The sequence below is a fragment of the Gallinula chloropus genome, assembly GCF_964237585.1.
Source record: "Gallinula chloropus genome assembly, chromosome: 5".
Lineage (NCBI taxonomy): Eukaryota > Metazoa > Chordata > Aves > Gruiformes > Rallidae > Gallinula > Gallinula chloropus.
In genome coordinates this window covers 30673141-30698217 of record NC_140090.1, presented here as the reverse complement: position 1 = coordinate 30698217, position 25077 = coordinate 30673141, and the positions used below count along the sequence as shown (strand labels likewise).

Sequence of the window (25077 nt, the reverse complement as noted above, 5' to 3'; positions counted from 1 at the left end):
GTCTAAAAGCACCCTCAGGGGCAGTGACTCTCCCAAAATAAAAGGCCTTTGGCTTTAGGACTTGATGCAGCCACAATTTAGACATATCTAAGTGTCAGTGGACACGCTGATCTCCTGTCTTGCCCCTTGGTAAGGCTCTCCCCTACAGGTTTCACCAGTGATTAATATTGTCTCTCTCCTAGCAGATCCTTTGCCTTCACTGTTGTAAGGATCATGAAAGGAGCATGCTGATGACTCTATAGATACGTAACAAAACTGAAGTTCTAGAGCCTCACGTTTACCACAGTAATGCATTTTCTATTAATTTCAAGTTCAAAGAGATTTACACTAAAATGCACTATTTAGAAATTCGAGCACCCATAAAAAAGATAGAAGGGACAGGAACTCTGCATTAATCTGTTATGCTATTAATATCTTTCAGTCCTAACCACTGAAGTCAAGCCTGGGCCCTGCTTTGGCAAACGAGACAGGAATGCTGCTAACATCTCGGCTCAGTTTGTAGCCCTTGGATTATTTTATGCACATCATCTGCTCAGCTTGTTGATTTATACTGTGAAAAACAATACTGCTTGTCAAGGTCCGTACCATAGCACATATGTTCAAGGAGCAGACTGAGGCTGCATAGGCAATCATAAATTTAGGATTCTATGTCTTTTGAGTGCCTTAATTACGTGACATAAAAAATAAAACAATGCTTTTTATTTCTATTTCTCAAATGAAAAGGGCAAATACATTTCTCTAAAAGAATTTGCATCAAAGTATTATAAGCCAGCATGTCAGTCTAGCTTTAAATAACAGACAAAAGTTTTCTATCCCATGCACTAGATACAGGAGGATAGGACCTGGGTCCAGGGCAAGGTTATCTGGAGCTTAGTTTTCTACAATATCTCCTCCCTGCAGTGCTCATTCAGATATTATCCCAGGGTAGAGCAGGTTGTTTGATACCCATGTAGGAACTACAGATTGTTTATTTATTCTTCTCTTAAAGCAATGGTGTAGATCTACCCTGAGAGACAGACTTATCACCATTGTTATTATTATTTTGAATTTTTGAAAAAAATTAGCAACAACACAAAGGATGTGCTTGGCAGTTTAAACATGGGGATCATTATCAACTCAGTGTCTAATAATGCTTGTAGGAACATAATTAAATAGTAGTCTGCAAAACATAACTAAATCAGCTCAAGAAGGTTTGTTTTAACTGTCTTCAAAGCCAGCTGTCAAGCTTGGTTCTTCCAGTGCTGCATTTGCCAACACAGCTATAGTTAAAACCAGTTGGGGTGTTGATTTTTTTTTGTGTCCCCCAAAGACTGGTCAAAATTGTGTAATAAAAGAACCTCTCTACGAAGCTTTCGACTCAGTTACAACATGTTTTACAACAGTGTTAATACTGGAGGCTATGTTCCTCTCTGAAAATGGTTTCATAGATATTTACAAGTACCAGCACAGATGAAGCCTCAGGCTCCCCACTATCTGCACAGTAGCCACATACTTATCAACTAGCAAAGTCTCTGAGTATTGAAGGGTATAATTTCAGTACAGGAATAACTAGAATTATCTTTTTTAAGGAAGAGTCAAATATGTCATTTTCATACTCGCTATCAAGCTATTTTGCTTAAACAAGTTACCAGGTGTGAGGTGAAACCCAGTAACTCTTTGCATTTCACTTTGCTTGTACCAAAAGACAAGAAACCCCCCCAAGCTAAGAGGACTCACATTACCTCACCTTTGCTGCCGATGAAAGTCAGCACATAGACTTACCAGAGTGCAGCTGACTTGCTGTGACTTGTTGGCCTGCAGAGCAAGCAAGGCTCTAAGCCACAGCTCTACCAATTCAAAACAATGAACATTACTGTGTTTATAGCCTTGAATACAAAAATTGCAGCTCAAATGAAGCCATGTAAAATTTCTAATGTAGTTATAATGGAATGATTGCTGGAAGCTGTACCCTCTGCAAACTCTGAGGACTACACTTCAGAAAGAGTGTTTATAGATAATAGTTTTGGAAGAGTATGTTTACATTTTTGCCAGCTATTTTAAGGTGTTATTAGTTTATAACATGTCAAAAAGTAGAAACTGCCTTTATGTTTCATGCTGAGCATACAGAGCACACATGGGCACTTCACCCATAATACCACAGATACTAACGATTCATATATAAAAAATTATAATCGGAGTAGTTTTCTCTGGAAGAAATCTAGCTTTCATGTCAATGGCTGTTTAACAACTCAATTCAGTATTTAAGAAGTCCAGACAGAAACAGCTCCCAATCCTTGAATGTTACCAAAAATTTTAAAGAAAGAGCAAATTAAAAAGTTGCTTTTAAGAAGTGAGTACAGAGTATAGCTGGTTTCTGTTCTGTCTCACCAGGCTGTTCTCCTTCCATGCTTCTGGGAATTTTGGTCTTTGCTTCTCTCTAGACACTAAGACTTGCATATCTTCAAAAGTGGGATGGTTTCCGACTTCTGTCTGGAAAGCCATCTGGTACTCTGGCACAGATTCCCCTGTTAGCAATAGTAAGAAGGAAAGAAAAAAATCCACAGATTAAAAGGCAGAGCAAGGGCTTTCAGGTGCTGAAAGGTAGTATCAAAGTTGCTGTCTCTTGAGATGTTCCCCACTTTCCCCCAAAGTCTTCACAAAACCCCTGAATTAAGTGCAAATGAATGAAGCGTTGTTTGGCAGCCTCTCAGAGGATGGCATCTCCAGTCTTTGCTGGCTGAGTGGCACATTCAGAATGTCTCAGAGACTGAGGATGACACCTAATTTCTATGAAACGTCGCTGACTGAATATATTCATGTACTTCATTTGGGAGGAAGCCCAGCAAGATTACAAGTTTCTGCATATAAAGTGCAGCTGTGACTACAGAGAGAATGCCATGTGTCAGATTAACTCCATGTGCTCCACCCTGGGAAGAAGATGGTGGCCACAACACAACCTTACACGTTAAATTTAGGAGTCCAATTCATCTTGTTTTATATTACAGGTATTTCCCTGATTATGTTACAGGATTTTCCTGAATTTTCAATGTCATTAGCACAAGTACAACTGACTACAGGCTACATTAAATCCGCACTTTCCCACCCATTCTTCCATGGGGGAAATCTGAAAGACACTTCAGGCACTGTTATCAGTTCTAAGAACTGAAGTACTGCCTTTGCCATCAGCCCAACTCACAACGTTTGTAAATTCTGGATAACAACAACGCTCAAATTGCACATAACCATGAGGCCTGCAAACTGCTTAAACAGGTAATTTGAAGTCTCAGCATGAACCAGCTTCACACTCAAGCACACTGTACTGACAACCATCACTTGAACGCTAGATGGCACCGACTTAATGGCAAAAACAGCTGGGAAAATTACTTCCCTTCTCCACTTTAAAAAGCCATGGCTAGCGGTGAGCTTTGGTTGCTGGCACCACTTTCTACTACTAATATTTTTTCCCAGTTCTTTCAGTTACCTGGAAAGAGGTCTGTACATCTCATAAATATCTCCCAGTAGATAAGGCCTAGTGCATACATATCAACTTGTTTCAAAGCAGATTCACAGTCCCTCAAGTTCACTGCTCCTTCAAGCACTTCTGGGGCCATGTAGCGGATTGTACCGACCTGGAAAAACATAAAATCAAAGCTTCAAATCAGGAAACAATTTCCAAATTCAACTCCTTGTGTAGAATTCAACTTTTTTAGTACTATGCTTTTTTATTTTCTTCAGCTAAGGACAATGTTGTTCTCTTCTAATCAGCGTCCATGGCTTCTAGATGCTTATCAGGAGTCCAGTCATAACAAAACTCTTCCTCTACTCTGTTCACTTCTTTGAATGTACAAAAATAAAATAATTTCATCCCTTACTCCAAGTTCTTATATGCAATATATACAGCAGAAATGTTTCTTTCTCCTGAAATGACTCTACACCAAGGTAGATATCATATGGAAAATGATGCTGCTGAAGAATAAAATTGTTCTTTTTACTCCTGGACTGTCAGTGAGGAACTTCCCTACATCTTCCACAGTCAGAGGTTATTAACCACTTTGGAAGATATCTATTCATTTCCACAGGGAAATATATGAGATGGAGCAATCACTCATCAGTACCTGCAGGACAGCAGTTTGTGACAGGACTATTGCACATCCCTACATTTTAAGCAGTGGTTTCCCTATTTCTTTGTTCAGTGAGGAGAGATGTAAAAAGAGGACCTGTGCACTAGGTATTATTAATGCAGTGCTTACTAATGGAAGGTGATTGGCACTGCGAAACATGTTCTTTGAGTGAAATGCAAAGGTTTTCTGTAAATGCAGAAAGATGACATATACTGAAAGGACTTTCACTCTTTGTTTAAAACAGTCTGGTCATATTTCAGTAGCCTTTATCCAGGTGTCAGTGTATTTATGCTTATACAAACAGAAAACAACAAAAAACCCCTAACTCTCTGGATCGCAGCATCATAAAAAAGAAAGCTCAAGAAATTAGTTTCTTCTTTCTGCCAAGGATCCATTCTAACCCGCTCCTAGCAGATGTTTTCTCAATCTGTTCCTTAAATTCATTAAATGACGCAAATTCTGTACAGCCTCTCTCAGCAGCCAGACCTTCCCGGCCTTCTACACATTAGAAAGGTTTCAGCATAAGTAACCTAAATTTTCCCTGCTACAATCTAATCCCATCATCTCTTGTGCTATCCACACTGAACACAAACAGTTTATTCCTTTCTCTTTGTAGCAGCTTTTGACATATTTGAGGAGTTGTATCTGTCTTTACTTCCCTAAGAAACACTCATTTTTTCATGTGTTTCCATAAGGTGTTATTTCAAGCGTCCCCTGTTATTTGTTCCATGTCTTCCTACACTTACTCTCCCCCATATACCCCATTTAAAGTCCAGAAAAATGCAGATGACACTCAGAGAAACGGTTCTAAGATGTAAAACACGGTATATCACCATTTTGGAAATACTAAACACCAAAACGACTGAAGAATGTTTAGTCTTCAGTTAATTCTCGCAGTACAAGACCAAAGAGACCTGTATCACATAATCAGAAACAGCATGGCAAACAAACCTACCTTCCATCTTCTCATATATCACGTGGAAAACTTCAGTCTCCAGGGCTGCACACTTATCACATTTCACATTTGTTTCTGAGCACTTTGAGAATAAAACCAGTTTCTTCCTATCACAGTTTTGGACACTTCTCACCCATATTGCAGCATTTCCCTCTTACGGGAATTGTACCACCTTCACATTTACCTTCTAACAGAAACAACTGTTTCCCAGCATTACTTCCTTTATACAGCAGTTTATCCCCATTTGTACTTACCTCACTAATAGCTGCGTTATCCTCCTCACCTGGGCGTACCAGTCTGTTTCCAGTTAACTTCATGGAGAGTCCAAAATCGCTGATTACACACGTTCCATCATTCTTTACGAGTACATTGCGGCTGTTCAAGTCACGATGGGATATTGCAGGTTTGTAATGGTCTAGTTGGACATATGGAAGTGCCTGTTAATATGCGAGCAGTTCTACCCTTTGGTGAAATGAGAGAACCTCATGATGTCTGCTCAGCTATTACAAACAGAAAATCAGCTTATCTTTCAAAAAGCTAACATTTTTGTCTCTTTATAATGAGCTCCAGAGGATGCTATCTATAGAAAACTGACTGGCATTCAGAGTTTCATTGTATCTATATTAGGTTACTGCTATATACAGGCTTAGTGTTTGCCAATACACTTCTTTCCAAGGGATATTTCAGGTTTTGGCAGGGGAGATAGCATGTACTTAAGCACAAACCTGCTGCCACAGCCCTGACAGCCATTCCAAATGCGCTCTCTCATATCCACACTCCTATGTCAAGTACAGCATCAACTATTTACATTATGATTGGGATTGGCACATATTCAGAAGAGATGTAGACAATATTATTCCAGAGTCTGAACATGTTCATCTTGCAGGGGATTTGATCTTTTCTGAAGAATTATCTCAGTTGTTCCTAGTTTACATGCAATTTAGTTAGTAAAGCAGCCAGCACTATAGAACCGGTTTTACTATGGTTCCTTCCTAGCACTCATAGACCAGCCTATGGCTGTCTCTTCTTTATGCTGGAAGGTTTACATAGTTTCTGGCATGTAATGGACACATCTGTCTGCACATTTCGAAATGATGAAGTTAAGATGATGTCTGCAGTTTCAGTGGTACACAGGAATATTGATTTAGGCATCTTCAGCCTTGCACTTTTAACTGCATCTTCAGTTCTCCATCTTCACTAGAGTTGATGCTTAACACCAAGATACATAGTTTGGAATTTTAATCCAAACATTAGCACCTTAACACAGAACTAGTACCATCCTTTTATTTACTGCAAAAAGCTAGCGTGTAGCGCCAGACCATGTTCTGCAGCCTAATACGTCACAGACCTCAGAATATCTGCTTTACAATCATGACATTTCCGCTGCAGAAATGCTGGCTGAAGCACACAGGCAGATGTATAAAGATATAATCAATATGTTGTCACACCCAGTGCTCTAATAAAGCACTGAAAGTCCAGCAGTATCATTTGTACACAGTGAAGGCTAGGCTCACACCTCAGACAAAAATCAAGAGGTACGATAAATAAAGCTAATACAGTGGAGTTAAAAGATGTAATTATTTCTCTTTGTGTATACAGTTCACACACAAACTAAAAATTGCTTTGGTGATTTGTGTCTGTACTGCAAAAACAAACACAACACCCCATCTGTTTGCTCTCTGCTAGTCAGACATCCAGTGCTTCAGGTCTTCAGTAATCTGTTGCCATGATACAGCAGCACTGCACAGCTCTGCCTCCTCCTCTCACCCTTCTCTGGGGCTCTGCTGGCTTTTACTCCATGTTTTCATACAAATGTCACAGACACAGCCCACATCATGAGATTGTTCAAGAAGTAAGGAACGTATCAGAAGTTCTGAGTAATCTCTATTTGCATTCATCATTTCCGACTCACCGTACTGTCACGGAGGGAAAAGAAAGGCAGGAATCCACTACCTGACAGAAATACGAGGTAACTTGAACATCCTGGCATCCCTTCTGGCCTTACCTCCTCGAGGCAGCTCCGTGTGCAGGTACGCCAAGCCCCTAGTTATAGAGTGTGCCAAACGGCATGAGCTCACCCAGTCACTTGTGTGCAGACTCAAATATTTGCACAAAGAACCCTAAAAAAAAAAAAAAATTCATTACTGAGTTGAGTAACACAAAATCTTTAAGACAGTTTTATCCATTGCTCCTGAACAGTGTAATCCTGTGGCTGTTTCCAGGTGTTCTAAAGCACAAGACTGTACCAACGTTTCATTTATTTCTAGTGCTGCCATTTGGTTTATATAAAGAAGTGAAACAGAAAATTTACTACAAAGTAAGAGGGATTGCCTTTAGGAATAATGTCATTAATTACAAAACAAAATCAAAGCATGTACTTGATTTATTCTTCCCAAAGTCTTGTTGAACAACAGAAGAAGAAAGATGTAACAGCCTGGGTTACTAAACAGTGGCCATTAGCACTTACTGAAGAACACTCCACATCTCTCACTGGCATCTGCTATAACCTATTTGTGTAACAAAACAAAAATACCCCAAAGGCAATTCTGAACAGGAGTGAGTCCACACACACACTGAAGAAACAGGAGAAAAGAATGCAATGTTCCTCTTCACTTGAAATTAAGTTAAATGTGATAAGTGGGGAATTTTAAACTAACTTGTGGTGGAATCCCCAAGAAAATCAGAAAGAAGGAAGTGACAAGTATGACACTGAGAGTTTCTAGAAACTAAGACTGCTATCTGAAACAAGAGCTGGATCCTTTGAGAAGGTTTAATGCATAGTCACTGGTGACGTTATACTTAGTTTAAACACCCCGAATCCCAGTGCATGAAGAACAAGGCACCCAGTTACCTCTGCATGGATAGTACAATATATTCATGACGACTCTATTTAAATCTGCAATTTTAAAGATGTGCCAATGAGTTAAAGAATTTTATTCTTTTTTTTGGTTGTTGTTTCTTCTTTAAAGCTTTTTAAGAAATACAAACACTTACTAGCCTCCAACTGCCAGTAGCTTGGGTTCTGTGACAGATTTTCTTGGCTCAGTGGGTTGGGATTCCCGCTCATTCTAACAGAGGCCACAGGACCATTGTTGTGGTGTCCCTGGGAAACACTCACTGTACAGAGATCCCAAACCAACTTCAAGATCTTTCTGCTGCAGCTCTTGCTAGCCACCTGATGCTTTGTAAGCTAGCCGAGAGCTGTGCTCTTTTGCTTTTAGTGAAGTTCAATATAAATGACAAGTGGAAAAAGTTCTAGTCAAGATTTAGAGATGTGTGTTTGTAACTAAGATTATTCTTGTCAGAGTTGGGATTTACATGTTGAATTGACATTTGTTCTGATTATAACTTTAGATAAAATTGATGGTTTATCTTGTAAGAGTCCTAAGATTCTACAGTGTGTGTTATAACAATTTTTCCATTATTCTAAAATGAAGATTAATGTCTGACTACTGGGGTTGATAATTCTGTGGCTCTTAGATATTTCCTACTATGTCATCCCTTGCAACGTACTCACTGTTTATTCACTTACACACCTCAGAGTACCATCACGCTGATTGATAAAAATTTACACGTGTCCATTTATTACTTGCTGGCCTGCTTTTGTTTTCTGAAGGCATGTTTGGATAAACAACACAATTTGGGTGAAATCCACTTGTCTTACTTTCACTGTGGATCACCAAGAACAATTTTCTGGGTGACTGTTCCTATTTCCAAGAAGGAAAGTATTTTGAGGGAGAATGCTGTTTCAGATGGGGAGTATTTCACCTGTGCATCCATAAGAGTTACTCCTTATTGAAGTAAAATTTATGGCTCCTGTTTGAACAGTGCAATTTGCTTTTAGTAGAGCTCCCACAGCAGGCTTCCTTCTCTGCTGTTAGCTCCACATACAGCAGAACATCTGCTTGCTGAATTAAGGATCACACTGTGCATTAATTACACCTGCTGTGCACTTTTTCCAGTGACTTCCAAACCACCAGCGGATTGATTTTAGACAAACCTCGCTGTTCTTCTCCATTGAGAAAGAACCTGATAGAATGATCTCATAAATCTCATCTGTGCATTTAATCAGATCGTGAACAGATCCTGTTTATTTGAGCAACAAGACACAATTTTCAATCAAATTACGTTTCAGCTGAAAATCCTTTCATTCAAGAAAGCAGCAAAACCAGATCACCTTTAAGACAGTTATGCTATGCCCTCCCAGGAGCAGAACACTCCCTGGATTTCACTTAACTCAATTAACTGGCAATAGGCCTACTCCGCCAGAGCAGGCCCAAGGTGACCTGCTTTGCCACTCTCCATCTGGTAAGGGCATGACTGGGTTATTTCTATGGTCATTTGTCATCTCTGCAATCTCTCCTTAGATGCTCTTATAACCTAACATGATTATGTGTGTTCTCACTTAAAACTTTCAGTTAAGATACTCTATTTGTCAAGTGCTATGTTGCCTTAGATTTTTGTATATATTTAGAAATTTATAGACATATGCAGCACTTAACTTCCAACACAAGCCTAAGTCACCCTAAGACGGGCTGTCATTACAACTATTTATTACTGTTCTGGGGTTTTTTTGCTACTGTAATGGGCAGCTTTTGTCCTAGTGTCCCCATAACAAATCAGGCTTCAGCCATCACCTTTACACACCAGACAAAATAGGGGTTTGCTTACTTAAGAGCAAAGAACTGATTAAAAAAATATTTAGCTGAACAATTAAAGTTCACAACACAAGCCCCAAGATAAATTGTGAAACATAATTTTTAGCATTTTCATATATATAACCCCCCATATACACTGCAATTTATGCTTTTTCCTGAAAACAATTCACATTTACACTGTGTATTTTTAAAACTTCTGTTTCCATGTATGTGTGTACACACGCACAGAGCTTTAGGAACTCAAATCAATGAATTTGAGGGATGTAAGCATTCAGTTAGCTACAGAGATCTGAAGATATGGTTCTGGAAGGTAAGGCTGCCTTCTTAAGATTTGTCCTACATCATCAAGATACAGTACAGCAGAATTAAATATGGTATGCCACAAAAAGCTTTCAAGCAGATAACAGAATAAAAAGTCAACATGATTCATAGTACCACAAACTAGGTTGACAACAATATTGGCTCTACTATGCTTCATTGTAAAAAAACCCCACCATTTACAGCTACCGAGTGAGGTCATAACTACCATAACAGAGATATGATGTCTTAATACTAACAAGTTTAAAATTTATTAAATTACTTTTAAGCAAAACCAACCTTCAAATTCTGTCCTTGAATATCGCACAATTGACTAAAAAAAACCCTGCACCATAACCAAGAGCAAATACTACAGCTAAGAGTTTCTAAGACTACTTTTGATAGCACTAGATGGGAAATCTTAAAGGATATTACAGTAAACCACACTGAGGTTCTCTAAAATTGCAATTTATATAGATTTTTTTTTAATTATTACAGTGCAAGAAGCAGCAATGAAAAACTCCAGCAAAGTACATCCTTTCCATGGGGCTATTTTTAGGAATCTAAAACAACATGATTGATTTTTTTGAAGCACTTACATTGGGGTAATACTCCATCACCAATAAATACTCCATACGGCCATCTGCAGTGAACCTCTCATCCCCCACAATGAAACGGGCAATGTTGTCATGTTCCATCAGTGGAATCCTGTATATGCTCCTCTCATTGACAAAGTTCTGACGATTAGCAAATGAAAACACTTTCACAGCAACTGGACGCTCATCTAGGGAGCCTTTATATACTGCTCCGTATCGTCCCCGGCCAATCAACTGCAAAATATTTTAAATAATTAGTACAGTAAATAATAAATTAGGAGAAAATAATCCAAGTTTTCACTCTATAAAGATTGCATGCCAACTTTTATACCAACTAATACTATAAAAATTACTGAATATAGCGAACACTTTGTATTGAAAACTAGAATTGGATTACTGTCATAAAAGCTATTGGAGCTGGAAACCTCAGCGTAGGCCAACTTAGATCTTATGAAATGGATCAATAGTCTGAACATCCAGTAAAGAAATAATAAAGAATCTATTCAGCAGTTTTATGTACAAAATCAATAAAATCCATGTGTTTTGTGTGTATTAAACTTTTGCCTACTAAACATTTATAACTTTTATGTGATCGATTTTAATTAACTCCAGAGATCACAGGCATTAAGCTAAACACTTTAGGTTTAGGACAGCTTTATAAGCTGTACCTTCTAGGTTAATAATAACAATATATGCATTTGTAGTGCAAAAGAGATACCAAAAGAGGTAAACAGTTTTTAGCAGAAAGGAATAATTAATTCCTGACTACCTGTGAGTCTTTATTCTAGCCCCCACTATGTTAGACAGTTTTCACTGAACAGCCTTTCCCATCTCCATGGCAACTGAAGAAAGATGTGATCTCTGCTTTAAACCAAAACGTAGGGCCACCACCAGGAAAAGTCCTTATTTTTAAAGCTCAACAAATTTTAACTACAGAAGAATTTAAGCATCTATTAATTTTCAGGAAGACCCAGTTCCAAACTGCAAGGATTTCATGGCCCAGTATATTTTTATATTTTTAGTATTTACAAATGGAAGAGGAATGGAAAGCAGAAGTAATGATACTAAATGTTATAAAATTGTCTCAGAGGAAAGTTTTCATCAATAAGTATCCTGTAACAGACTGACTTTCAGTTTCCCAGTCCTTTCATGCCCATGGATTGCGAAGCAGCAGCAAGTCACTTCAGGGTACAAACCTGGAACGTGTTCTACCCACAGAGATGTGAAAAGACAATTTGTTCTGCAATATCCTATGATTGGGAGTGACGAGTCAACTCCTTAGGATTTAAGAAAGAGGACAGAAGTCTCCATGGCAGATCTCTCCACCAACAAAGTCACTGCTTTTCCCAAGACTACATGTCAATATGAGTAATTTCATCTGGGGCTTTTCACACTTCTACAATACACATCCTTACACTCTTACAAACTATGACTTGACTCTTTTTTATTGGCAGAAGGCACCCAAAATTCTCTGCCGATTAGTCTGCTGACATAATTGGCCCAGACCACACCGGGTGCCTGCAGTCTGCATTGCTAGGTGTGATTTCTAATGGGCAAAAAGAAGAAAGTATCACACTGAATCTCTCAGTTCCTCTACTCATTTATATCTGGCTAAAAGCTTTTAAAAATTCCATGAGGTCTATTAAGCAGACCAATTGAAAGCATAACACTTTGCAGTTTTCCAATGACACACGTAACACCAAGCTGAGCAGAAGGTTCTGGTTGGCCTCTAGTTGCCATGGAGATAGAGTGTACCCCACTGTGAAGAATGGCTATACATAAATGCACCACGGCTAAAACATACTGCTCTACCTGCAGCAAAATCTTTATTCCGATTGTGTTACTAAAGCATTTCAAATGACTATGGTAGGACACTGTACTAGAAGTGATCAAAGCAAAAAGATGGACCTTTTGATGCAATACTGGAATACAGAACATTCCAATTCCTCCCATTACTTCCCAGTGTTTTGTACTTTTTTTCTTAAGGTAGAACATGTTCTAGCTAATACCAACAATACTACTAACAAAGCCAGGCAAAACATAACTGTGACAACGCTTTTGGTTGGGTTTGGTTTTTTTCCTTCTACCTTTCAGTTCTTCTTCGTGAGTTAGAAGAAAACATTATGGGAGCCCTGTAATGAAGTTTAACTATACCTGAGAGGCTGTGTGACCATGGGTGTTACATTGAATAAAAATGAAGATTAAGTATATCAGATGAACATTTACCTCTAACAACTTCAGATTATCCAGATCCAGTGAGGGCTCCGATGCTGCTGCCTCCATCATGTTCATACTATGCAAACCTTGTTTACGGTCTCCTGTGGAAAGGGGGGTGGGAATCAGACAGTTTCCCTTTTTTGCCATGCTACCAGGGAACACAATACAACTTACCTGGGACTTGGCAGAAATACATACTGTAGGCAAGGACATAACAAGAAAAAAGCATCTTGTAAAATCTTCTTGGGAGTCGGTAAAATCAGCAGTGAAGATGCTGATAGCTATAAACCCAGGGCTATCTGCTACACAACTATTTTGACAATTGAATGTCACTGGCAATAACTATAAATCATGTTCACAATCTCACGTAAGCTGTGTCAAGCAGAGGATTTGTTGAAGAAAAGTGGGTCCCAAAACACCAGCCTGGAGAAACCATATATCTCTCCAGGCTGTTATGAAAAGGCTATCACCATAAAGTGTCAGAGAGCAGAAAGGGGAGCATTACGTACAAGCATACAGGAGGGACTGGAGACAACAAAAGGCATAAGTGTAACTATGAGGAATACTCAAAAGAAGAATTAAAAAAATAGGATCATCAAACCCTACCTGCAAGCATCCTGTATCCAAAGAACAGAGCAGCAATCAAAACAGCCAGTACAGACACAGATGCAAGGGCAATAACTATAGTCTCATCTCGATGAAAAGAATGAGAAGAATCTGAAAGAAAACAAGATGAAGACTCTTTAATTGTAAATTTGAAACAATCTGCACTGTAAACCATGTAATTGTTATTACAACAATGAGGGGGAAAAAATTGTACTCCGGATTGTAAGACATTGCACTAAACTCCTCTTCCTCTTAAAATCTAGGAATGGCAAAGAGCTGATGAGCTCACATGCAGCTGAGCACACATCCATCATCAGCTTTTCCCAGTCTTCCCTGCAACCACAGAGAGAGGCACCAACAGCAGAAAGTGAACCTTCTTTCTAGCTGGCGAAGTCCAGCCCAGCCACACAGGGCCAAGCTGACGCAGCCCTGTGCTATCTGTCCCTTAATCCAGTTTCCTGGTATGAATCAGGTTTGAAGCATTTATTTCTCCCAGAATTAAAAATCTCCAAAAAGTTTACTAATAACGCAGCAGATGTGATGGATATTGAATGCTTTGTATTCAAATATCTACAACATATATTAGAAACATTTCTGTCCGTTTGTGCAAATAGTTTCAAATGCTTTGGGGTTTTGATTTGTTTTGTGCCAGTGCTCAGTTAATTTTTAGCACAATTGCCACTCCTTAATTCACAAAACGACAGAGACGTCTCCACAGATTGCAGCAGAGTATCACGAAGCCTGATACAACAATAAAACACTAAACAAAATTAAACAGCTAGCTTTATTAACCCTTCTTAAAAACAGCTTTTTTTTTTTTTTAATGTAGTTTGTTTGTTACTAGGGGTTTTAGGTTTTTTTCTTTCACTGAGGGGGAAAAGTTTTCAGAAAAAAAAAAATCTGTATCTTGAATGGCAGCTTAGTGCTTCTCCGCAGCAGACCCCAGCCTTGCTTCTTGCAGGCATATAAAAATTCAGTCACTTTAATATAAAAATTTATTACTGCAAATATTCCTCTGATGTCAGAATCACTGGAATGTGGCACTACAAGACCTCATTTACCTTGGCTTCAAAACCAAGTTTGGGAACTATGTTTAAACTTGTCTGATGTATCGCTAAAAGTACTCCTTAAAAGACTGTAATGAGACCTAACTATGCTAAAACCACGAAGTAGAAAATGCACACAAGGCTCAAACATTGGGTAAATTTTTAGGTGAGACTGAAATTTATCCCAGTCTACACTAGCTGAATAAACTCACAAATTCACTTTGCTTGAACTGCAGTTAAAAGAAATTAAATATGATTCACTTATTCCAGTTCCCACTGTGGACAGACACAAGAGAGCCCGATGAGAAAGCAAATTTAAAAGACAGCAGCTTCCATTTTTACATAACCATAATGGTAAGAGGAAATAATAAAAACCCAGTAAAGGTAAAACAGAATACCAGAGAGAGCATTTCAGCTGTGATACAACTATGTGAAAAATCACCCACCAAAACCAACATGCAGCTCATATCTGATAAACCCTTTAAATAAGTGGCAGCTTGTGATAATCGCAACACCATCAAATTCAAATTTGTTCCATCAAAAGAAATACCATCACTACCGGTTTTGGTGAAACAAGTTTCACTAAGAAAATAAACTACTGCCACAGAGCACAGTGCTGTGGAATAGGAGTTCCATTGCAAGGAGATAGAAAGATACACGTCACTGTTCTCAGCTGAATTCAAAACGTACACATACGTATGTATCAAAAAACACATCATCATAAAGGAAACTGTTACATCATACAAAGCTATAGAAAATATTACACAGGTATATAAAGTTGAATAATGGCTGGCAGGGAAAACAAACTTTTCATATTTTTGTGAGTGGAATTTACATTTTATTGGCTTTTCTTCTAAAATACACAGTAGTTGTGGTGGGGTTTGCACCAGTTCAAGAGGGTGCCTGGCACGTACTGAGGAAATGCAGGTCTGCAATATTCTTTGGCCACAAAACTGGGGCACAGTCATTTAAGACCTCCCCATTCCTAAACATAGAGCAATCTTCCACCCTTTGCCAAAGGCTACCTAATGCCTACGTTTGATTGCTGTACTTTAGCTCTTCTTACAACCAAAGGGTTAGCAACATGCCTCCATCCTCAGGGCTCCTCTCTACCCAGGAATAGGATTTCGCTGTTCCTCCCCTCCTAGCAAGGCCCAGGGCAAGAGCATCTTGAGTACCCGGGTTATCTGGGTTGTTTCACAGCCCTGGCTGCATTGGCACACTCGCTCTTTTTCCTGTTAGAAGCTTGTGAATGGTGGCATTATGCAGGCTGGAGAGCTACTATAAAATCTCCAAATAACAGCGTTTTTTTGCCAATCAGCAGCAGAAAAACATGCAGAGAAAACGGATCAGTGCTTTCTCGTTCCTTGATGGACCATCATCCCCTCTGGGGCCTTTTCTCTACAGCAGGTAGCTGTGCAGCCTGATCTAACCTCAAAGAACTTCCCTGGCCTCCAACAGCAAAGAATCTTTTCATTTTTTCTAAGCAGAGCTGTTTCTTAGCAAATCTCAGCTTGGCTTATCGTGAACTAATTTTTAATTCTTATAAACATTTTAAAATAATGTCAACTTTCCAACAGCCAAGTCAGTCCTACAGCGTGAGTTACTTCTGTCAGGCGGTTCAGCAACAGTTACAAATCTAAGAAGAAATACAAGATTCTTAATAAGGGTAACTGAGCATCTCAATGGAGTGGTAACAGGCAGCAAATATGAGTGGGCAAAACACTGCACGTGAAGGCCACTCATTTCCCAGCAAGGACAGTTTTATGATCTTTTACTTGTAAATCTATACAAAAAGAAAAGCACAAAGCAAACACAATGAAAAAAAAGCCTAGGTGGACCCCAACCCCCCCCAAATCTCCCAAAATGTTTTTTCTATCTGCTTTGTATGACAAATAACTTCTGATGCCAGATTATCAGTCTTTTTTAAATAGAACTGAAGTGATATATCAACTGTTGACCCAGATTTAAAACCTTCCAAAGCTTAACAAGACTCTTATTAATATATTAATTTGTTCAATCCATCTCTTTCTTTGGATCTATTTCATCTTTAGCCTTTTACACCAGACTTGCCTTTAAAAGTGCAGATGAGAAACTCTAGCAAAGTCAAAACCAAACACAATCTCTGAAGGCATTTGCAGAAGTTCACATTTTTGCTTTCATCTGCTTTTAAGTAAAATAATACATCTTTTATACATACATACACACACAAGCCATACTTCCTTTGATATTATTTGGAGATGCATTTTAACTAGCTCTCCAAACGTCACAACTACATTGGTCAATAAAAGTATTTACTGACCTTTAAGCAAGGCAGTTTAATAAGAATGCAAAATACACAGGTATACAAATTTATTTTCATTTTCATGAATTAGTAGTCCTGTGTGAAACAACCACAACTCCTTAACATTAGGAAATTCAATATGAAAGTTGATGTGACACTTCCTATCAGTAGCTCTAGATGCAATACAGAGCACCTGGAAAAATTTCTGAAGCAAGGCTTTGTTGGTCTGAAACTGCTAAGAACCCCATCCCCAAATCAGCAGACTCTGCTTTTAAGGTTTATTTGCAACGACAAGACACCTGTCCTACTGCTTCAGGTTTTTTTGTCATGTCATAGTACTAACTGACTTGAAACAAACCTAACTACTATTCCACAATCTCACTTGAGTTTTTGGGATCATTGCCAATATTTGCAGCATTTCTTTAGTGAGAAATACAAACTGGATGAAAACCAAACTGCCTGACACTGGTTTCAAATTTTGGTTCAGGAACACTGATTTCTCACTATTATTCCCAAGCCAATGTATAACAGAAAAAAACCAATAGCATATGCTGAGCAGAATTAGCTGCAGACTCTAGAAATTCCAATGATTAAGGAGTTTACTGCTGAGCCAGATTCTACCTACGCTTTATGCAGAAGGTATCAGCAAACCTTCCTCTTACTGTAACTCAAAGCAGAGGTTAGCATAGTTGCTTGTTTTGCTGCTATTTATATGTGAAGTTTTTATTTCCAGCTTCCACTCGGGCTCCCAGATCTAAGACAAAATCTGCCAAAACAGAAACTAAACAGAATTAAACAGAAACTTCTGTAATGCCCCAAATATCTTAAGAGCCAACTTTGTATCCCACTTGTACAGGGAAGGGAGAGCACTGCTCACATGGGTACCGACTCTTAAAGCAGCAGTGTGAAGACACCATTCAGAAGGCACCCCAGCATGTGCACACTTCTGTCTTGAAACACTTCTGCCAGCAAGTCTGATACTCGCCAACATTTTTCTGAAGTCCGTCAATACAATCACAAAGGAATATCACAGTAAATAGACCAACAGGTTTTTGGTTTGGGTTTTGTTTTTAAATGAGAAAAAGAAACAAAGCATGACTCATTAAAACAGGGACAACCTCCTTCTGGCTGGGGAGCAGCTGGTAACCAGCAAGCCACCGTTCCCAGAAGCGTCCTGACCTCACCATCAATAAAGAGCTTGTTTTCAAGTTCCAAAATCCCGAGTACAACAGCTCCTGTGTGCAGAGAGAATTTTGTCAAAGGTGCACACAAATAACCAAGACTGTATTTCAGAGTAAACTGTGGAGGGCAATGCTTTTAGTCCTAGGTTAGAAGTGACTCATCTGGCTGAACCCAGCCCTGCACTTTGGATACTCCCTGCAGGCACTTCTACCACATCAGGGATTTCTCTCTTCTCTCAGGCATCGCTGCCATAAGAATACCCAAACACTTAGACAGTATCTTTGGTAATTTTAAATTTTTTTTAGTTAATCTTGCATATTGCCACACATGGATGTTGTTGCCTACTGCTGCCTTCCTAATGTTCCACAGGAATGACACAATAAAGAACGCCAACAGCGCTAATGGCATCAGGAAGAATATTACTTTTCCTTCAAATTAACTTTTTTACTACAAACATAAGCTTGCAAGATTAATTAATGCAAAAGTATCCTAATCTGTGCCTACGCTTGAAAAAACTTCTTTTATTTCTTTGTAATTTAACTTTGCCAAATGAAAGCCTTATTTGTATGCTTCCTGTTTCTGTGCTTTGAAATTAACATTTATTCTATTACCAAAGAACATTTTGAGAAATCAGAGAAAATTGAGACAAAACCAGGTAACAACAGCCAACAGCAAAAGAGTCTGTAAACATACCGAACTCTACCCCGGGGGGGGCAGAAAGAGGATGCTCGATTCCTGTATCTTCCCATCAGCAAGTACTGTGAATCCCGCATACAGCTATCCCTGTAGTTCCTCTCACCCCAATATACCTTCCCTCTGTGCCCGCTCCAGATAAAGTACCAACTTACCCACCACTCCCAACATTATTGTGTCAGTTCAAGCACCAAAGTCTGTGCTAAGAAGGTAAAATATTCCAGCCTGGTTGATGAACTGCGAGGAACTCGTTCAGAGTTTTCACATTGCTTATGTCACCATTCAGTAGGTTGTTGTCCCTGATACTTTTGCTAAAATTACAAGTTTTGAAGTGAACAGAATGCAAAATGAGGAGAACAATCCTCCTTGTACCAGCTGAAAACTCCTCTCTACCACTTAACCAACAGTACTACAACACGATGGCCTAAAAGCTCCCTGGGGCATTGTAGAGATCACTGTGAAGATGAGACATCTTAAGGCAACCGTGAGAAGAGGCACTGTTAGTCATGTTGAAAAACCAGCGATCCCATGGGGCAAGATTTTATTGTATAATTAAAGCCTGATCATAACACAAACATGCACAATGAGATGGCCTTAAAACTGTGCAAGCAATGACATTGTTTCCTTCTCATCTTGAAATGTTTGAATATGAAGCCTTAGGCTTTGAAATGTTGTTTCAGGACTATGTATTTGTATGAGGGTGATCCTATAACAAAGGACATTTGCACACAAATTTCCACTAGATCTCTATGTTGCCATTAAAGCTTCTCCTTTCATTTTTAGAAATCTGCCTGCTCTTCATGTAAATGACTCACAGCTGTGTATCTGTCACACAGGAGTAAATAATTTTAGAAAATATATATGTGTATTTAAGCCTAAATAATCATTGTATAAAAATGTTTTAAAGAAACATACAATTATTTTATATAATGAAAATCAGTTTTAAAAAGAATTAACTTTGTTGCCACAGAATTTCTGGTATCAATCTATCAGGAGCCAAGTGGTCTGACAGCCAATATGTCCCAAAATATTAGTATTTACTTCAACTGCTGTATCACAAATAGCAATGTTCGTCTCCAGCAAATAAGGAAACCACCACACTGTATGGTTACTTGAACCTTCACAGCACAACAGTAACATCTGATTCTTCAAAATCACTACAGCTGTATGGACTCTGATCAAAGTCAGTAAAATTACACAGGGACTCAAAGATCTGCCCATACAAATCGCTTTAAAAAGAAGTTGAGTCTTCACGCCATCCTACAACTATTTCTTTGATGTGATAGATTCAATATGTTCATTGCCAATCTGTTGCAGAAGTTGCTTTTCCATTAAGGAATCTTAATGATACTGAGGATGAGAGGAGAAGCATGAGGGAAACCTTACGGTTCAGTCACCAACGCAGCGCGAGATGGAAGGCTGAAGTGTGGGGGCAATATGGCCTTCAGCTGCAGATGATTGCAAATATGGTCTGCAGATTGGAAAAGAGACTTTTCAAGCATAATTAATTCTACTCGCTTTTAAAGTCGCGTTTCTTTTCACAGTGGCTCCGCACAACTTTCATGACAGCAATAAGATCTCGGTCCTTTGAAAAAAACATACAATTAGCAATCTTTTCCAAGGGCCCACAGATCTCAGTCACAATCTGTTTATCTGATTTGTCTACACATAGCTTACATCAAACACATCCTAGGAATCTTCCACCAAGTGTAAAATAAGCCCTCATCCCTCACTGAGTTCTAGCACGGCATTCCAACCAAACCAAAACACCTCATCAGGTCTCTTTTCGCCTCTTTTCTGGACAGTAAGCAACATTTCTTTCCAACCAACTGACCACTACCTCATTCCTGATCCCCTGTCCTGCAGCAAGAGAGCTCACCACACAAGAGCAAATGACAAAAAGCCTCCAGTATAAACACTACACCCAAATGACTCAAACTATTTTAAGTACCTCTTAAATGCATTCAGCGCAGGGAAGACAATACAAAAGAAAAAAAAAACCCTAAGCAGAGAACTTGGAATAAAGAAATATGTTAGTAGCCTCTCACATACCACTTTCATATATGCTAGCAAGAATCCGAATTGCACAGCCTTCCACACCCATTTTACTGAAATGCACTGAAACCCACATTCTTAGTTAAGCTGGAACTAACTACAAGGTTGGACTACCTTAAAGTTAGATTCTGCAGGCTTTTACAATGAACTCCTGCAGGAGCTACTGCCAGTTTTCCATTAAACCTACGCATCGCCAAGAACGATGAAGGGAAATACAAGGCATTTCCTAAACCATTTTTGCTGTTCACCTAAGTTTTACAGGTGTGTGTTTTAAACAAACTATTATCCTAATTCTAATTTATGACCCTGTATGTTTATAATGAGGCTGCATCCTTCTCTAAGCTCTTGACAAATTATTAATAAAATTCCAACCCATGTCCAAATTTTGTAATAAGATATTATAAGATGCAGTATCTCATACCTATCAACGTACCGCCTTCAATACTTTGACCACAGTTAAAGTAAGGAACACTATTTCCCATACAATTGTTGGAAGCACCTGAATGCGTAATGTAGTTAGCAAGAAAAATTCTGTAGAAGAGGACTCAGATAAAAAATACAACAGGAACTGTACTTTCTGTAGGAAATGGTGCAACACTTTAACAAAATAATCCTGCTAACCAGTAACCCTAAGGCAATTTTCTTTCATAACCGAAAACGGATGTTTTTCCTGGGCTTCAGAGCAAGTACCTGGTTCCTTGTCTATTGCCTTAGACAAAATAGAAAATTTGGACTTAGTTCCAATCATTCCGGTATTGGAAGAAAAAAATCTCTACAGTCACCAGTTTCCACTTTGCATCATCATATTTAACAGATTTTAACTTTTCATATAGTCTTATCTACTGCTTATCCTGAAGCGTCCTTTATGATGAGTCTTTTTGTGGTTTTGTTCACATCAGGAAAGTTAAAATTTTAATTAATTTTTCACCTAATCACATTGCTGCGTGGAACCTGGGCTGCAAGCAGGAGACTTGCAGTAACATCATGACCTGGCAACGCTGCATCACTGATTGCGCCTGCCTCCCTCAGAGAATGCCTCAAAACATCACACAGCTTGGGCTGTAAAATTTATTTTCCACAACATGCTCCAGAGAAATCCTGCTACAGCTACAAGTCAGTCATTTGTGATGGCAGAGTTTCAGTCTGCAGATCTCTCTTTACAAATCTGTCAGAAAACACAGTTTGGATTTGAGCTTTCTGGTTGGGCTCCCTCGCTCGCTGCTTCTGAGGACAGGCAGCGCAAGGGGTGGAATCCCTTCACGCGCCTCCATCCTCCTCCGGGCGCACTGGCTGCCACCAAGGCCTGACCCGGAGCTAGGCTGTGGATATAAGATTCCCCTTTTTTGTTTGTTTTGAAAATTGAAGGCTGCACCAACACACAAAACTTAAAAATAAAGCCTATGTGGTAAGTTCTTTGGCAGAGAAGTGGGTTACGCAATCCCTAACAGCTCGCTCTCTGATGATTAGATAGGCAGAGGTGAATTAGCTGCTTGTCACATTTGTACAGAAGTAATTCCGGTGCTGATAAAAATCTGACAACTTCTCTTGCTGCCTTTTCTTCTGTGAGTTCAGGCATCTTCAGTGTAATTGCTAACACTACTGAATAGATCCTTAGAATCATGATGGACGTAAAAGGAATAGCAATTTAAAAAGAACCCCAAATTTAGATTATTGTTCTGAAGTTCCCTAAATATTAATAAATACTCAGGGAAGAAAGAAATATATTGAATTTCATAGCCAAACTGGTTTTGAGTACACCTCAACTTTGGCTTCAATCTTAATGGGAAACTAATTTAGGCACTCAACCACATATTGGGGATATCTTCTACAGTGAAATAAAATAAAAAGTCTTTTTTAATAAAAAGACTGAAAAAAAAAAACATTTACATTATCCCTTTCTATTGATCTTGAACCAACAGGACTACTTCTTTATCAGGCCAAATGGTAATACGAGCTTTAACATGATGGCACTCTTCCAACCTTTGGAAAAGCAGCGATTCAAAAAATGCATGTGCTGCAATGGAAACTAAATAAATAAATAAACAGCTACTTCAGAAAGCCTCTTTAAAGCTATTTAAATTTATTTGAAATCCAATCGGCTCAACAGCTAAACTTTTCATGTTTGTAATGTTCCCAGGCACTAAAAATAGAGCCCAGTTACATCAAAACACTACAATGCCTGTATCTTCTAGAAAAGGCAGCTCTGATCCCACATGCCTGCATTTTTGCTGTCTTCGAGAGCTCAGGAATGCTGCCTACCAATCAGTCAGGCTCCCCTCGTTCCTACAAACCCACGTCCCCCTCTTGCCAGCAATTTCCTCGTGGGAAGGCTGAGCCAAGCCCAAGCAGCGTGGGGTGGTTGGGCCTGTCCCAGCAGGCGCTTGCTGGGTGCAACCCAGAGGAGTGCCGGAGCAGCCGGTGGCTTTCTGCAGAGCCAGCCGTGGTACAGAGACAGGACGCAGCTCCCACCCGCGCACTGCCAGCTCTCTGCTGCCTGCTCCTGTGCAGGCAGGTATGTGGAGGATCAGCATCCTCCCAGTGAATCTGCACGCCTCTGGATGAGCTTCCAGAGTATTTTTTATCTATCGACCTTAGTTACAGGCAATGAAAAACGAACTGATTTAATGGACATGATTGTATGGAGTGTTTATACCAAAATCATTTCCCTAAACGTGCAATGAAACCTCAACTACAGCACAATTTTAGGCAACGAACCTGTTCAAGTAAAAATGCAGTATCAATGCAAACAGACAGGGTGAGAACAAGTTCTAATAAAACCTTCCATTACAACTCTGGTTCATGTCCTAGTATTTCAGATCTAGTGTCCTGAATCAGTATTACTGTAATCCACTGTAAGCCACAAATGTAGCCAGTATTTCCATACAAAAACTGAGCTCTTCCTACTTTCTTTAACTGAAGAATGTCTTTCTGTGCTTTCATTATACTCTGTACAGCGTATGTTCTTGTAGGTAAAAGGGTTTGGAATTTCAAATCTGAAGGCAGGTGCTACAGACCTGTGAGCTAAACCCGTCTGACATTTCAGAAACATTCACGGTTACTAAAGATTACGTATGTCTGGCTAATGCCAATTCAAATAACACCCATGGTATTCCAAAAGGTATGCATCTGCCCAGCTCTTTCTACCATCATTTAGAAGGATAAAGTCTAACATGAAAGGACATGTACTATTTTTCCCCCTAATCTTCCCTCATACTTTTCTGTTTTTCCCAGTCATCTTCTCTACACAGCCATCTATGTTCTAACTTCTGACAGATTCTCTTTTTAGGACTTCAAAATAAATATCTTTGAAGTGTTTTGTAAGTGCAAGGTAACAGTAACTATTAGATTTCTCAACCTTCTAGCATCGCACTGGTTGGTTTTACCAAATGTTTCCCAGGTGAATTATTGTTAGAAGGAACTGAGTCATGAAGCAGAAAAGCGGAAAGTCGGGGCTCGCCAAAATTCCCCTTCCTACCTCACTCCAGGGTCCCAAGGAGCACTGTGAACAGTATCTTTCCTTCTTTACCTCAAAACTCATCCAGTCAGCACCAGTGTCTCCCATCCCTCGTTCAGTTCCCATCCGGCACAGCACCCATCACTGATGACACTGCTCTCTGCCACTTTGCCCTGTGCCCACATCAGTGAGTGGAGATAGCCAGTAGAGCAGCTGAACCTCTCCTGGTTCCTGCTGTTCATCTCTCCTCCCCAGCTGAGGCCTCAGCAAGGACTGTCTTCCTCTATCTCCTTGCTTACACAGATTCAGCTGGCCCCTGGGCAGGAGGAACCTCCTTCTCAAGGATACTTCACAGATCCAAGATGCAGCTATTTGGGGACATCCTGAAGCAGAAACAAAGGACACAAGAGGCTGTGGAAACCTGACAAGCTCAGCTGAGCAGTCAGGAGGAGACAGTGGCATGGCCAGCGCTCAGTGGGGTGGAAGCTGAAACAGTGAGAACAGCCCAGTGAGGAGAAAGACTTTAATCTCAGGAGGACCCCAACAAGCAACAGTAGTCTTCACACTGACATGCAGCTTCTGTTTCCAAGGCATCAGCTGGAGTGAGAGTGACCTTCTTCAAACAGATCTTGTATGAGGGCACACCAGTGCATATATTAGATATGTGTAAATGTTTGGGTTTTTTTTTCCTAAAGGAAAGGAAAATTTCCAGAACTTGAAACATAAAGCAAAGAGGAACTTGGGTTGTGCTCCTGGAGCCTGATCTTAGATAGGTTACTTTGTTTCTTTGTGCTTTATGTTAGCCAGTTATATAATGGGAAAACAGCACCTTCCCTAACTTCAAAGGTTATTCTTATTATTTTAAAATAGCACAAAGATGAAAAAGGCAATAATGATAAATAGCAATCCTTGGCTTGCACTTATGCAAAAGCCT

The 25077-nt window shown here is 39.4% G+C and overlaps 1 protein-coding gene across 1 annotated transcript in view; it reads right to left on the bottom strand.

The window, feature by feature from the left end:
• Nucleotides 1–25077, bottom strand: part of BMPR2 (bone morphogenetic protein receptor type 2) — a gene marked incomplete at both ends in the record, with an annotated part of 100526 nt that overhangs the window by 5740 nt on the left and 69709 nt on the right. Inside the window, 7 exons of the mRNA XM_084265369.1 lie at nucleotides 2368–2504; nucleotides 3461–3608; nucleotides 5310–5470; nucleotides 7061–7175; nucleotides 10610–10840; nucleotides 12833–12924; nucleotides 13430–13540. Of these exons, the coding sequence (XP_084121495.1) occupies nucleotides 2368–2504; nucleotides 3461–3608; nucleotides 5310–5470; nucleotides 7061–7175; nucleotides 10610–10840; nucleotides 12833–12924; nucleotides 13430–13540 (995 nt within the window). The remainder of the gene's footprint in view (nucleotides 1–2367; nucleotides 2505–3460; nucleotides 3609–5309; nucleotides 5471–7060; nucleotides 7176–10609; nucleotides 10841–12832; nucleotides 12925–13429; nucleotides 13541–25077) is intronic.